The sequence below is a fragment of the Lygodium microphyllum genome, chromosome 12 (assembly GCF_053477565.2).
Source record: "Lygodium microphyllum isolate KBCC chromosome 12, Lygodium_microphyllum_v1.1.10, whole genome shotgun sequence".
Classification (NCBI taxonomy): domain Eukaryota; kingdom Viridiplantae; phylum Streptophyta; class Polypodiopsida; order Schizaeales; family Lygodiaceae; genus Lygodium; species Lygodium microphyllum.
In genome coordinates, this window is record NC_141146.1 from 83560932 (window position 1) to 83576872 (window position 15941).

The 15941-nt window shown below is 38.5% G+C and overlaps 1 protein-coding gene across 9 annotated transcripts; it reads left to right on the forward strand.

Annotated features, from left to right (window-relative positions):
• Nucleotides 1-373: 373 nt before the first annotated feature.
• On the forward strand, nt 374-15674 carry LOC148027990 (uncharacterized). Of its 9 annotated transcripts, XR_015692673.1 has the most exons (6): nt 374-1324; nt 4363-4591; nt 8419-8511; nt 8931-9023; nt 9904-10038; nt 10223-15674. XR_015692673.1 is itself a non-coding variant. In XM_087689672.1 (5 exons), the coding sequence occupies exons 1-5, from the start codon at nt 1088-1090 to the stop codon at nt 9474-9476; spliced, it is 678 nt and encodes a 225-aa protein (XP_087545798.1). In that variant the 5' UTR covers nt 374-1087; the 3' UTR covers nt 9477-15674. The 9 variants fall into 9 exon arrangements, 7 of the variants coding, with proteins under 7 accessions (XP_087545798.1, XP_087545799.1, XP_087545800.1 ...); XR_015692672.1 differs by having other exon boundaries at nt 8931-14392; nt 15306-15674; XM_087689672.1 differs by having other exon boundaries at nt 9451-15674.
• The last annotated feature ends 267 nt before the right edge of the window (nt 15675-15941 follow it).

Consider the following 15941-nt stretch of genomic DNA (forward strand, 5'->3'; position numbering starts at 1 on the left):
ATCAGCTACAAATGGGGACTTGTAAATGGAGGAGCCTTATATTGCTACTATACAAAACTAGCATGCTTAGGTAATGATTTGCCTTACTTGTTCAAGCTATCAGTAATCAAGAATGCATGGCTATGATTTCTCCCCCTTTTCCCATAACAAAATGACAATGGTCTAGCTAGAAAGCATGACACACATTTGTCTCTTTTGTATTCTCTCTTAAAAATATGTATGTTTTTCTATTTCTACTTAGTTTCTTCTAAATTTATTTAATGTTATGTTGATTTTTTTATTGATCACATTGATTTAAAGGACTTCCTTTACTTGTTCAAAAAAAATCAATTAGTTATATTGTAGATGATCTAGCATTGCAATTGGTGGAGATTTTAGTAGATGACCAGCGATTGCACTTCATATTTCACGAAGCGAAGGGATGAACTGCTGAAGCTGGAGATGCCGACCTTACAGAGGGTTCTCTTCTCCAGGACGTCGTCATGACGTGCGACAGCATTCGTGTGTGCAAGGAAGGTGATCCGCCTCTTCCTCCCGGTTCCGAGGCTTACACGAAGCAAAGAGATGAACTGTTGAAGCTGGAGATGCTGACCTTACAGACAAACCCTCCCTCCAGAGTTTCTCTAGAGATGCTGACCTTACAAACAAACCCTCCCTCCAGAGTTTCTGACCTCTTGGCAAGAAGCATCAAGCGAAGACAGCCCCAACATCTGGATCACGATCTCGCAAAATGGTGTCGACTACCTCAAGGACGCGGTGCTTGACCAGGTTTTGTAGAGCTCCATCCCCCTTTCGCTCCCAAACGTGATTAAATCTGTCGGATTCCCTTTTGGTAGACAGATGCACATCGCCATCACGAATGTCACCCTCATTCGGCTTGTTGTGCCTGAGCCTGTCGTCTCCCTTGGCAATACCAGTGTGGCACCATCCGCAGTAATTCGATCTCCAAGGCCTAATAAGGACTGGCCAGAACAGTAGAATCATCCGATGCGGCCACCAAGATTGACAGAGCTAGGTCTATGACAACTACAGATAGCTCCATTACACGTGGGGATATGACATCCACAAGCAGAGAAATTCACCCGCAATGGATCCAACATGCAATGTCATATCCGACAACATGTCCAATTTGAGAGATGAGAGGGTTATAGCTCACGCAAAATCCACCGCTCCAAAAGGTTCTTTGTGTACAAACGAGAGAGAAATCATGTGGCTCCTGCTCATCTTCCGTTGTGTGCTACTGTGCTTCTTCCATGCGGTCCTCGAGGAGAATGTGCATGGGAAGATTGTCATCATAACTGGGGCTTCATCTGGCATCAATGAGGTATGATCAACAACTTGGATTTTACTGAATTTCTGTGATAGCTAGACAGCTTTAAGCAGTTTGGTGAAAGGAAGATAAATACAATCACTAACATTGCCAATGGGATAACACCAATTCCAGTAGGGATGAATCCCATATACAACAGTTAATTGTACAATGCTTTGCTTACTTCCTAATTTGACTTGTTCATTTTCATACTGTTGTAACATTTATGGACCTGCTAATGATTTAGACTGAAGCTCTATAGACATCCATCTTTTTTTAGCACATGCATTAAATGTATCTACGTAGGCTTTTGATAGTACGGCTAAACATAATTTGATCACACTTTCAAGTGCCCCTTAAATAGGAGCACACCACTTAGTCATAGTATGAATTACTCAATATCTGAAAAGGGGCAACACTAGCTGGGAGTACGTTGGTGTTTAGGTTTGCTTAGAGGAATGGCTTGTTATTCAGGATGAATGAAAGATGCAGGCAAAATTAATGCATACTCATAGTGATGGAGTGTGTCAAGGAGACATTGATCTTCACAAGTAGGTTGGAACCTACTTATGGCAGAGAACTCTTTAATCTACATTTAGGACTTGGGTTTTGTGTATGATTTTGTCTGAGCAGGTACTATCTCCCAATTACGTGTTTTATTACTCAATATCAGATTCACAACCCAAAGTGATCTTCTGGCATTTAGTTCTCTTCTTATTCACTGTTTAAGAACATACACTCATGCTCAATACAGCCCATGGAACCTCATTCAAAAGATCATAATCACACCCAAAAGAGCTTGAATGACAACCCCATTCCCTGCAAGCTTGAAATATATTCTGACATCAATAGTTTCTGAGTAGTTGCTCTGCCTCCAGACATCTCAAGGGAAGCAGCTTTCTCACTGACTATGGAGAATAATCATGACCTTCTTCAGGCTCATGCTGCAAGTCGGACTGTTGTGTATGCCCCTGACATCGTTGTTCGGCTAGCTTCTCAGGAAGCAGGACATGCTGTAAGGTAGCAAGGGATTTCCTTCTGTCTTCCTATATGTCCTTTCTAATTGATTAGTGTTTTGTATTTTGCTCCTGGTAAAAGGCAGAAGACCTGTCTACAGCATGCATCTCGGCCAAAGAAGACCTGTCTACATCATGCATCTCGGCCAAAAAATGCAGAAGTGTTAGCCTGCTCTTTTATCATTCTCAGTCTGTCATCTCCTGGTTGTGAGCTCCTGTCAGAGTCTGACAGGAGACAGAGGAGCTCTGTCAGCTTGGTAGTTGCTGTTCTTGTCTGTATTCAGCCTTCGGGAGTCACACAGCCCACACTGGGCTTTTTCATGTGCAGTCGGCCCAGATTTCTGGGCAGGTCGGCCAGATCTGGCCAAGTCGGCCAGATCTGGCAAGTCGGCCAGATCTAGCAGGTCGGCCAGATCTGGCAGGTCGGCCAGTTTTCTAGCCTAGGGCTATATGTAGCAGCTCCCCAGTCATTCCCAGTATTGTCTTCTGCAGGTTCAGCACTCTCTCCGTCCTCTCGCGCTCCGGCATTGGTGTTGCCATTGCTTTCAGTCTTTTCTGGTGCCCTCACTGACGCTCCGGGCTGCATGCAGGGACTGCTCCGTCCATTTCAGTGTATTCAGCATTCATCTCAATCAGTGCAGACTTTCTTCCTTCATTCCTTGCTTTCTCTCTCCCATCCTCTGTGTTCGTGAGAGTGCGCAACGGAAGAAGAACACGAACACAGAGGAGGAGAGAGAGACAACAGAAAATGAAGGAAGAAAATCTGCACTGACTGTAATGAATGCTGAATACAAAACTGTGGACTGATCAGTCCCTGCACGCAGCCCGAAGCGTCAGTGAGGGCACCAGATCAGGCTGATGATGATAGCAGCACCGAAGATGGAGGAAGATGACGGAGTCCAGTCTTTTCTGGTGCCCTCACTGACGCTTTGGGCTGCGTGCAGGGACTGCTCCGTCCATTTCAGTGTATTCAGCATTCATCTCAGTCAGTGCAGACTTTCTTCCTTCATTCCCTGCTTTCTCTCTCCCATCCTCTGTGTTCGTGTTCTTCCGTTGCGCACTCTCACATGGATTTCTGGGCAGTTCGGCCAGATCTGGCAAAGTCGGCCAGATCTGGCCAAGTCGGCCAGATTTGACAGGTCGGATAGATTTCTGGCCTGGGGCTATATATAGCAGCCCCCCAGTCATTCCCAGTATTGTCTTCTGCAAGTTCAGCACTCTTTCCGTCCTCTCCCGCTCCGGCATTGGTGCTGCCGGCCGACCTGCCCAGAAATCTGGGCCGACTGCACATGAAAAAGCCCAGTGTGGGCTGTGTGACTCCCGAAGGCTGAATACAGACAAGAACAATAACTACTAAGCTGACAGAGCTCCTCTGTCTCCGTCCTCTCCCGCTCCGGCATTGGTGCTGCCATTGCTTTCAGTCTTTTCTGGTGCCCTCACTGACGCTCCGGGCTGCGTGCAGGGACTGCTCCGTCCATTTCAATGTATTCAGCATTCATCTCAGTCAGTGCAGACTTTCTTCCTTCATTCCTTGCTTTCTCTCTCCCATCCTCTGTGTTTGTGTTCTTCTTCCGTTGCGCACTCTCACAAGAAGACCTGTCTAAAGTAGCATATCAAATGAGGGCATTTGATGCATTATGATAGTGTACAGTTTAGTGGCAGATTGATATGTCTACATTGATATTCGAGGGGCATCACTCTCGAATCTATTATCATTTTGTTTGCCGATATACTCAATTGCAGCATGATGATGTCCATATTTGTGTATAGAAAATAGAAATGACCATCTCATGTGTTTCTGTGTTTTTGGTGTCATTAGATGTTTTCCGCACATTTTTCCCCTCCTTTCCATAAACTTTGAGAAATGCTGAGAGTGTGTACATGCTTCATCATATATCAATTAAACAACTGATGGTGTTTTTTTACACTGTAGAGGTGAAGATTGGCAGATTTTTAGTTGCAATATATGTAAATAATTGTTGCATCATTACTAGTTTGACAATTCTGATACATTTTTGTCTCTGGTGAATTTCACAGGTTGCAGGTCAGGAGACATTTGGTACACTTGGAGCCATAGTACAGAGTAGGATAGGGACTCGTCAGGTTGGGTTTCTCACAAATCGACATGTTGTGGTTGATTTGGACTACCCCAACCAAAAGATGTTCCATCCACTGCCTCCAAATGTTGGACCTGGTGTTTATTTGGGTGCAGTGGAAAGGGCAACGTCTTTTATTACAGATGGGATTTTTACAAGTGTGAATCCAGGTTTCCCTCTTTGCTACTTGTTTTTGAGCTGTCTGCTGTTAAGGCATTTTGTATTGTCCATTTTATAAACTTCTCTGTGAGTTGAAAGAAGAATTTTGGTTTCCGTTTCTTGATATAACAATATTGATACTTGATGATGTTTGCTCATGCGGCAGAGACATTTGCTCATGCGGCAGATACTTGAGGAAGTGCATTTGTAATCTGCTCTGTGATCACTAAAGCTTCTTCAAATGGCCTGCCAGGACATCCACAGCTCCACTGGATCTTCAGCCTTTTTGCCACGTGATTCAAAGTACATATAGAACATCATTTACACTCCCAATAATGGACATGATAGAGTTGAATATCGAATTGCAGACCAAATATGAAGCTACGCATGTGACTATACCACTTGTCCCACAGAGCTTGATTGACATGTCACATGCAGGATATAGCTTGCTCAATCTGGTGTGATCCTTATCACCAATAAAGCCCATCTCAAAAGCATAATCTGCATATGCTTTGTACTGTATCTCTGGATCTGTGAGGCCATTGCCAATAGCAAATCCCTTCAAGTTGATTGGTAAACCCTCTTTCGCTTTGTTGCCCATGTGAATGCGACTAGTAACAGCAGGAACGTAGTGTCCAGCATATGATTCTCCGGTAACATAGAACTCATTTCCTAAAAGCTCAGGATGTGCTTCATAGAAGGCTTGCAAAAAACTGTACATATCTTCACTGATGCCATTCTCATCATGCCGAATGTCTCGAATATCACTGCTGTAACTAAAATCAGTCCCAAGTGGCTGGTCAACAAATATTATGTTTGACACCTGATCCCACCCATACTTATTCCAGATAAGTGTAAGATGTCCATTGCCTTGCAGATGCAGCAATTTGTAACCGTTCTTCTTCTGACATTCGCAACACTCTGATCATTGCATCTGCATACTGATCAACAGACTCTGCAAGAAATCCAGTCCTTTGACCATCCTGTTCAAGAACTATGTCCATCTTTGGCCCAGTAGAGGCCGGTAGAGCTGGCAGAGCTGCTTCTCCTGTCCATTGGATTGAAAGGTAGGAAATGCACTTCTCTGATGTTTGCTCAGGCCTCTTTTGGATCTGCCAGCATATTTACTATGGCAATATGAATAGCATCTTGGTTCTCTGTTTTTGATGCCCTTGCTCCCTGTCTCTTTTGCTATGGCCAACTGATCACCTGTTATCATCTTCACATTGACACCTAAGTTCAAAGCTCGCTGAATGGTCTCAGTACTGTCATGTCATGGAGGACCAAAAAAGGGGTAATAGACCACAAAATCGCCACGGGCCACCAGGACTCTCTTTATTCCTTTCAGGCACTTCCTGTAAGGCAACAGCAAGTGATCGCAAGCCCCGCTCAGCGAATTTGTCAATCGCTGCATGTACTCTCCCTTCAATCTCTACTTTGTTATGAGCTAGATCAAGTATCTGCTCTGGTGCACCCTTACTAGCCCTGAACCATTTTCCACCAGCATCAATGTATGTAAGAGCTGTTCTCTCTTGACCGGTAAAGCCTTACAGCCTGTAATTTCCGGAGCTTTTTCTTTCTGCCCCGTTTTTCTGGTCTACTCTTCTTTTTTATACAGCACGCAGCTTTTTTTCTTTTGATCTTGCGTCAGAAACAACGACATAAAATATTTTGTCTTTCCTTTCATGTAAGCCTTCTAAACAGTCCATAATATGGCAGTAGTGCCAAGATTACATTGGTAGCCAGAACTGTTGTATTTACGCGGTGAAGCTAAACTCACCAGCAAGCTAGTCTTGCAGCATTAGGCATACACTTGGTACTGAAATCCAAGAGATACAGCTGCTTATCGCAGTTAATACCCACATCTAAACAGATTTTGGTGCTTCAGACTGCTTTGTTGAATATGAACAGTAAACTTTATACAGGATCTGAAAAGCCATATAGTACAGAAGGAAAAATAAGCTTGACAGGGTGATAATCATCCACATCTAGGGCACAGTTACAAAACGGTTCCAAAGCTTGTAAGCCCCAGCCTTGCAGATATGATCCAAAGCAGGAATGTGCCCCAGCTCTCTTTACAGCAGTTTTCACTACAGTTGCATTTATATTGGGAGCTTTGACGTCCATAGTGTCGGGATTTTTGGGCATGATGATTGCAACATATGCGAATGCTCGCACAACTTTGGAAGCCAGAAAAGGGATAGGTAAAGTATTCAAAATCGCCTTCCAATCAGGTTCGATGGTGGGTTTCTTACTTGCTGCTAATGGCCTCATAGTTTTATACATCACTATAAAACTGTTCCAGCTTTATTATAAGGATAATTGGGAGGGCCTTTTTGAGGCCATCACTGGCTATGGGCTTGGATGCTCATCTGTGGCTCTATTTGAAAGGGTTGGAGGTGGAATCTATACCAAAACTGCGGATGCTGGAGCAGATCCTATTGGAAAAGTAGAAAGGAATATCTCAGAGGACGATCCGCGAAATCCAGCGATCATTGCTGACAATGTGGGTGATAATGTGGGAGATATTGCTGGAATGGGTTCAGATTTGTTTGGCTCCTTTGCTGAAGCTTCTTGCGCAACTCTTGTTGTGGCTTCCATGTCATCATTTGGCACAAATCATGACTTCACTGCTATGTGCTTCCCTCTACTCATTAGCTCTATGGGCATTGTGGTGTGCCTCATCACAACCTTGTTCGCAACTGATGTGTTTGAGATCTCAAATCTAAGGGATATTGAATCTACACTGAAGAGACAGTTTGCTGATATCCACCATCTTAATGACATTCGGTGCAGCTTTTGTTTGTTGGCTGGCACTACCATCCACGTTTTACATATATGATCCTAATGGTGGTGCAAAGATGGTTCAAAACTGGAAACTATTTTTTTGCGTTGGAGTAGGGCTTTGGGCAGGGTTGGTAATTGGCTACGTTACAAAGTATTTCACCAGCAATACATACAGACCAGTCCAGGATGTTGCTGATTCTTGCAGGACAGGAGCTGCTACCAATGTCATCTTTGGTTTGGCACTTGGCTACAAGTCTGTAATTGTTCCAATATTTGCTATTGTTGTTGCCATCTATGTCAGCCATACCCTAGTAGCCATGTACGGGATCACAGTTGCAGCTCTTGGAATGCTTTGTACCATTGCCACCTGTCTAGCCATAGATGCATATGGTCCCATAAGTGATAATGTTGGTATCGCAACCGGTCTCTGGATGACCATGATACTTCTTACACAGCTCTCCACAAGAAGTGCAGCCGCAGTATAGACTATGAGGCCGCGAAGGCTTTCAAGATGGACAAATTCCTCAACCATAGGACTTCTTCAAAGTCCAGCTTGCGGCATCAACAGCCCCCAGTTGACAGCACTTTGGAGGAGCGCTTTCTCAGATTGGTCTCCGTGATCTGCACTTTGGGGGAGCGCTTTCTCAGATTAGAAGAGATGAAACTGCAGATGCAGAGAGAGTCTGAGCGATTTCGTGATGATCTGGAGGCCAGGCGTACAAAGATGTTCCTAGAGTCCCAGAAGTAGATTCCTGAGATGTTTGCTTGGGCTCTGAGCAGCAGTAAGAAAACTGATGAGCTCTTGCTGATGATTGTCGGTATTTTGTTCATCATTTGATTATTCTAAATGTTTCTTTCTTCCAGTTAATTTTTGGCTCTTCATGCTACGTTTCATATCATTTTATCTATATTACAGCTAATGCGTTGAAATTATTCCACGCTTTGTTTATAAGAAATGTTTTGATATTTTAATGTTTTACAAATGCGTGTTTTGATGTTTTACAAATGTCTCTTATGTTTCTAAACTTTGGTTTATTATATGTACATAAAGGTAACAAAATCACAAATGATGGTACAAGAGATAATGGAACAATGAAAGCTAAGGATGTCATTGGCCCTAATGTCTCTTCAAATCACGATACAGGTATATGTCTTTATTTCTACTAAACTTTGAAAATTAAAATTTGTACATATTTTACATCTTGCTTTATTAGGTGATTCATTTTGAGATTAACTAGCTTTAATTAGTCTCTTTGTCTAATTTAAAATCTTCATAGTTATTCATATTTTTAAACTTTGAGTAATTGTGTGTATATATATAAATATAGATTAAAGAACAACAAAAGGTGGGAAAAGAGGTAATGTAAGAAAGGGAGATCAGGAGGTTACTTGCAATAATGTTTCTTTAAGTCAAGATGCAGGTACCAACTTTAAGGATAAAAAACTTGTACAAATTTGGTGACCCAAATTGATACAAAATATCTAATTACTTTCTTTTGTGTTATTGAAATTTTTCATAACCTTGTATTATCGTGAGCTTTGGTTAACTCCATGTATATATAGGTAAACAAGTTACTAAAGATGACACAAGAGACAATGCAAGAAAGGAAGACATTGAGATTGCTTGCCTTAACACTTCTTCAAGCCAAGAATCAGGTATTACCAGCTTTCTTATGTTGATAATGAGTCATTTTTTGAAATGGTTATACTAACTAATGATATTTGATCACTTGAGTATCAATAGGAGTGTTACGCATACCATCATATGATGATATCTATCGGCCACCCATGTTGAAATTTAGAGAAGAGGGTAGACAAACATTTATTACTTTGCAACATATTGGAGATTTAAGGGATAAAACAATCAAGACACACATGTTGCTTAATTAGTTTTTAGTTCTATGCTTTTTTAAAATTATTTTCATTTTTCTTTTGGTTGTTAGAAGTAGATGTTGATGTCTTAATTTGTTTAATCTATTTTGATCATTAGATGTATGTTATTGATCCTTACTTAGAAATGATGACATTCTCTATATAATTTTCTAGTTAAAAATTTATTGTGCAATTTCTTGTTTGATATTAGCATGTCTAAGAGGAAGGGCAAAGTAGATAAAGTGATAAGGAAAAAACAGAATTTCCACGGAATTCCCTAGTTGAAAGTACATATAAGTACGGAATGTAAAAAATAGAAAAAATGAGAGATTTCCTAGTGAGAGTACCTAGGGAATCACCTCTAGAAAATTTTTCCTATATATGAAATATTTCCTATATAGGAATTATTCCCTACATAGAAAATTTTGTATTTTCCTATGTAGGAAATATTTCCTATGTAGGAATAATATTTCCTACATAGGAAAGGTCTTATGTGATTCCCTACTTATTCTCACTAGGAAATGTCCCATTTTCCCTAGTTTTTACTTTTCCCACTTATATGTATTTTCAACTAGGGAATTCTCTTTTTTTCCTATATGGGGATCGATTGAAAGTTCCTTGTGCCACAAAGTCCTGGGGACTGACGGAGACTCCATATCCCAAGTGTTGGGAAACACCCCATAGGAGGTTTATCAGAGCCATGACTGGAGAGCTACAATTCAACGAGACTACAACGACCCACAGAGCCCAACCCAAGACTTCGACCTTACGGATGGAACTGACCCTGCCACCGACCCAGGTGATCTCAATTTTCAATATTCCATAATTTGCTCATCGTCCAGTGAGATGGTGCCTTATTATTTCCACGCTCGATTACACATGCAGTGTTTTAATGTTGTGTTGCTCCCAAGTAATGCATTGTTTTTCTTTGCACTCATGAATCTATTAGTCTTTCTAACGCTTACATCGCCTAACCGTTGCAGCCAATCCTATCATCGATTTCTATTGGGAGGTTGGATTTGATGCCTTCACGCTCACCTTTTTCTATTACGATGGGACCAACTCCGCACCCACCGTAGTCTTTGGTTGGTACGACTAGAAGTTGGAGAGAGCAAGCTATTACGGGCGCGCTCGTGACGCGATGCCCAAATGACACAAGTTATTAGCCGACTATGTGTCTTTCAACACTTTTATCTCGATATTTTGGCTACTTCGAGCTAGAATTCATGTTGATCATGAGAAGAGCATTTTGCGATTGTTTTCCATTGGGTTCTCTTTTGCTCTCTTTGTAAGCATGGTGAGTGTCGCTCAAGATGGCTAAAAATTGCTGGCTATTTAATTCTTTCCCATTTCGTTCTATTTCATGATCACATGATGCACGATGTCGATGTGACCCTCAATGTAGAGATCAACCTGAGCCAAGTCCTTTCGACCGAACATCCATCGAAGCTGTGAGAGTAGTAAGTACACCTAGATAATCGAGATCCGTCATGCCACTACGCAGTGATCGAGTCTCTCACGAATAGACTCCAGAGATTAGATTCCGAATTGAGACATCATTCGTTTTAGTAAACTACAGGTATAAACATGCCTAGCAAAATCAAGTAGCCACAAATAAACTGTTAAGAATTTATAGTTCCACTTGCATTTCAATTAAGGACCGCACAGGAATAAATGTTGACTCACATGGGCCTATCAACTAATCGGCCTGCCCTTCATGGAGATCACTCATTGTTGCCAACACACATTACATGTGCTAATGAGTCTCCATCATTTAAAGAGGGCAAGCATACATATCAAACCTTTTGCTCAAGCGAGAACTATCACAAGGAACTTTCAATCGATCCCCATGTAGGAAAAAAGGAGAATTCCCCATGGAATTCCCTAGTTGAAAATACATATAAGTGGCGAAATTAAAAACTAGGGAAAATGGGACATTTCCTACTGAGAATAAGTAGGGAATCACATAAGACCTTTCCAATGTAGGAAATATTTCCTACATAGGACCTTTCCAATGTAGGAAATATTTCCTACATAGGAAAATACAAAATTTTCTATGTAGGGAATAATTCCTATATAGGAAATATTTCATATATAGAAAAAAAATTCTAGAGGTGATTCCCTAGGTACTCTAGACTAGGAAATCTCTCATTTTTCCTATTTTTTACATTCCCTACTTATATGTACTTTCAACTAGGGAATTCCGTGGGAATTCTCTTTTTTCCTTATCACTTTATCTACTTTGCCCTTGCTCTTAGACATGCTAATATCAAACAAGAAATTACACAATAAATTTTTAACTAGAAAATTATATAGAGAATGTCATCATTTCTAAGTAAGGATCAATAACATACATCTAATTATCAAAATAGATTAAACAAACCAAGACATCAACATCTACTTCTAGCAACCAAAAGAAAAATGAAAATACTTTTAAAGGAGCATAGAACTAAAAACCAATGAAGCAACATGTGTGTCTTGATTGTTTTATCCCTTAAATCTCCAATATGTTGCAAAGTAATAAATGTTTGAGTAATCCCTCAAATCTCCAATATGTTGAAAAGCAATAAATTCTTAACTCAAAGTAGAAGTTATGCTAAAACTTCCACATCATCTAGACTAAGCACATTGCCATTTTTGTTTAATGCAACTTTGCCATTTCCTAGTAGCCAATAAATAATTTTCTTAATCATATCATCACTTGTTGGCTTCTTTGTATCCTTAATCAAGACTCGAAAGCTAGCTTCAATCTTTTTGAGATTCATGTATGTACTCTTTAAAGAAAAGTACATATCATGAATTGTAGGCACACCAAGATACTTCAAAAGTATGGTTTCCAAGTTCTCTTTTGTCATATTAACCAGTATTGAATAACAAAAAGAGAATAAGTAACTTATTATACTATGTATAGATAATTAAATGACACGAATTATAATATGAAAAGCCATAAATTTGACTACATAACTATTATATATATATATATATTTATATATATATATATATATAAACTATAAAGTTACCCTTTAAGCATCATTTGAAATGTTAATATCAAAGCTACAAATTGAACTACATGACTACAATTATATATATCTAATTAAAATATAAATTAACAATAAAGTTACCCTTTGAGTATCATTTGAAATGTTAATCTTAATGCCTTGGTTTGGAAGATCTTTAAATTCCTAATTCAAATAAAATAAAAATATTAGATTATGCTTTTTATGTATGACATAAACAAAAATATAAGCATTTAGATCTACCACCTTTGGTTCTTTTTCGTTGATATTGGTACCTCGTTTCATGCTCCTTTGTTGCAAAAGATCCTTCATCTTCTCACTTGGCTAGTTAACACGTAAAATAAATAGTTATGTAATAAATCATATCTTTAATTATTTACTAAACTATGACGCTATTGTTCTCTCACAAACATATATCAAATACCTTCCTCTTTCTTTGACTTTTTCGAGATATTTCATTAATGTCATCATCTGGATTAGCCTACATTCAAAACTAAAATTAGTAATCACATTAAAAACATTTATATAGAAAAAAAAATTACATACCTTATCATTGCTTGAACTATGGATACTTTGTTCCAGAGTTTCTTGACGTTTAGTTGACATGTGACAATAACTTTGAAAAGCTGGCACAATTTTCCATATCAAGTGTCTCATCTTCATTTTCAACATCCTACATTTTAAGCATGTAAAAGATAAGATACAGTTAAGAACATGAATCATATGGTTAATCTTAAATTTAATATAAAGCAAAGAACCTCATCAGATGTATAACATTGAAATTCTTCAAAGCTCTTTTCTTCCTCCACGAACATATTCATCTATGGGAAATGAAAGTTAATGTATAAGTATCTGTATAAGAGACATTCTCAAAGAAAGTTATTAGATATGAGCTTAAAAGCATTACCTGCAATGATAAATCTCTTTGCTTGTATTGTTGTCCTTCAAAGGAGCTACTTTTTTCAAGAGGCTACATCAACAAAATAAGATCATGTGTGTACATTAAATGTCTCCAAAATATATGGAATCAAGTACAAAAATGATAAACATATAAGATTATAAGATACCTTTTCCAAACCTTGTTCATTCACAATATCATCCATTCTAAGAATGTATACATCAAGTTGATTAGAATCAATAGTAGCAATATATGGTTCACTCTGCCATCAATAGACACACCTAAATGAGTATGGGAGAAAAAGAATCAATCCTACACTTATGATATCAAACTTATAAATCATATCATCTTACCATTGATGATGTTATGTCATTTGATACATTTTGAAGCTTATCTATATCATCCACTCCAAGAGATGCGGATAATTCTCTCTATATGTCACAAGATTAATAGTTTAATAACTAAGAATCTACACCTCAAATATTAGGAATGCCAATAAAAAAAGTAACAATCAACTTACATTCTTTAAAAAATCTTTTTTCTTCAAATACTTTCTTTCATCTTGCTTTGTACCCTTCCACCAGTCATATATGTCATTCTCTCTCCATATGTACTCACATCCAGTAAACTTCAATGGTAAAATCTCATGGTGATTCTCTGATATGATTTTCATGATATACTCTTTAACCACATTTTTATAACGTAGATCATCTGGGTTCAAGGATTCAAACCACCTATGTACTCGATGATAATTTTCGAGCATGACAGTGTGTTGACTTTTAAAGTATTCAGCCAAGAGCTTTTTTCCATAAAGTCTACCCTCTTCTCTAAATTTCAACATGGGTGGCCGATAGATATCATTATATGATGGTATGTGTATCACTCCTATTGATACTCAAGTGATCAAATATCATTAGTTAGTATAACCATTTCAAAAAATGACTCATTATCAACATAAGAAAGTTGGTAATACCTGATTCTTGGCTTGAAGAAGTGTTAAGGCAAGCAATCTCAATGTCTTCCTTTCTTGCATTGTCTCTTCTGTCATCTTTAGTAACTTGTTTACCTATATATACAGAGTTAACCAAAGCTCATGATAATACAAGGTTATGAAAATTTTCAATAACACAAAAGAAAGTAATTAGATATTTTGTATCAATTTGGGTCACCAAATTTGTACAAGTTTTTTATCCTTAAAGTTGGTACCTGCATGTTGACTTGAAGAAACATTATCGCAAGTAACCTCCTGATCTCCCTTTCTTACATTACCTCTTTTTTCACATTTTGTTGTTCTTTTATCTATGTTTATATATATACACACAATTACTCAAAGTTTAAAAATATGAATAACTATGAACATTTTAAATCAGGCAAAGAGACTAATTAAAGCTAGTTAATCTCAAAATGAATCACCTAATAAAGAAGTAATATATGTACAAATTTTAATTTTCAAAGTTTAGTAGAAATAAAGACATATACCTGTATCGTAATTTGAAGAGACATTAGGGCCAATGACCTCCTTAACTTTCATTGTTCCATTATTGATGCTAGGAGGCATATTCCACAGTGGATTCTGTGAGGTTTTACAGTGGATTCCGTAAACTTAGATGACCGGGGCTCATACACAAAGTGGATTCTTTGTGCGAGAAGTTGATGGGAACGCCTGTCCTTTTTGGGCGTTTCATTAATTATTTAGTGTGTACATGGGTGACTCCATAGCGGGTGATTCCGCAAAATACATATTAAATTAATAAATGTTTATGAGTTTAGAGTGTGCACTCGTAATAAATTAAGGTTAGGATTTATTTCTAACCAGTTGATTTATTTATGTAGCTGAAGACTGCTAGGTATTCACTTTTGTGGGTTTAATTGTATTATTTTACTAACGATTTTGAATGCTTCAGTTGATGTGTAAAGATAGCAGCAGTGGCGGAGGAATTTAGTGTGTATATGGGTGATTCCATAGTGGGTGATTCTGCAAAATACATATTAAATTAATAAACGTTTATGAGTTTAGAGTGTGCACTCGTAATAAATTAAGGTTAGGATTTATTTCTAACCAGTTGATTTATTTATGTAGCTGAAGACTGCTAGGTATTCACTTTTGTCGGTTTCATTGTATTATTTCACTAACGATTGTGAATGCTTCAGTTGATGTGTAGAGATAACAGCAGTGGCGGAGGAAAGAATTGGAGTCTAGCGAGTATTTGACCTATGGATTATATTTTGATAGGCGCCACGCCTATATTTTGTCATGTCTATTGAGTCATTGATTATTTATTATTATTTTATATGCGCCTATGCGCACGGATATGTTATCTCTATTTGGATATTGAGATTGGACGTGCCAGAGTCTATGGGCACCATCCATTAGCTTTATTTTCTATTTTTGTAAAAGCAAACTCAAAAGCTAAAAGCTTGTCATATTTTTGTAAAATGGGCTATTATTGAGCATGAAGATGGAAATATACATAAAATACATGCTTTGTGAAGTGCTCACGCAAGGCATGGGGGGAGATTGAACCCAATTGGTCTCTTGCTCTTGTCGTTCATGCTTTTTACATTGTTTTTTGTGCAAAAAGGTAGAGTTCATTATTCTTGGGGACCTTCCGGGATTCACTACGTGAGCATATTGCGACCGATCTGCGCACCAATTATCTCTTGTACCATCATTTGTGATTTTGTTACCTTTATGTACACATAATAAACCAAAGTTTAGAAACATAAGAGATTTATATTTTTTAAAAAGAAGTGCTATATCAAACTAAATCACTTAATTTCTTAGCA

Excerpts from the sequence above, each read along its gene's own strand:
- LOC148027990 (XM_087689669.1), top strand. The coding sequence starts at position 1,088 with ATGGATCCAACATGCAATGTCATATCCGACAACATGTCCAATTTGAGA. Across the intron at positions 1,325-4,362 it reads CTTCATCTGGCATCAATGAG|GTTGCAGGTCAGGAGACATT; the intron begins GTATGATCAACA and ends TGAATTTCACAG. Across the intron at positions 4,592-8,418 it reads TTTTACAAGTGTGAATCCAG|GTAACAAAATCACAAATGAT; the intron begins GTTTCCCTCTTT and ends ATGTACATAAAG.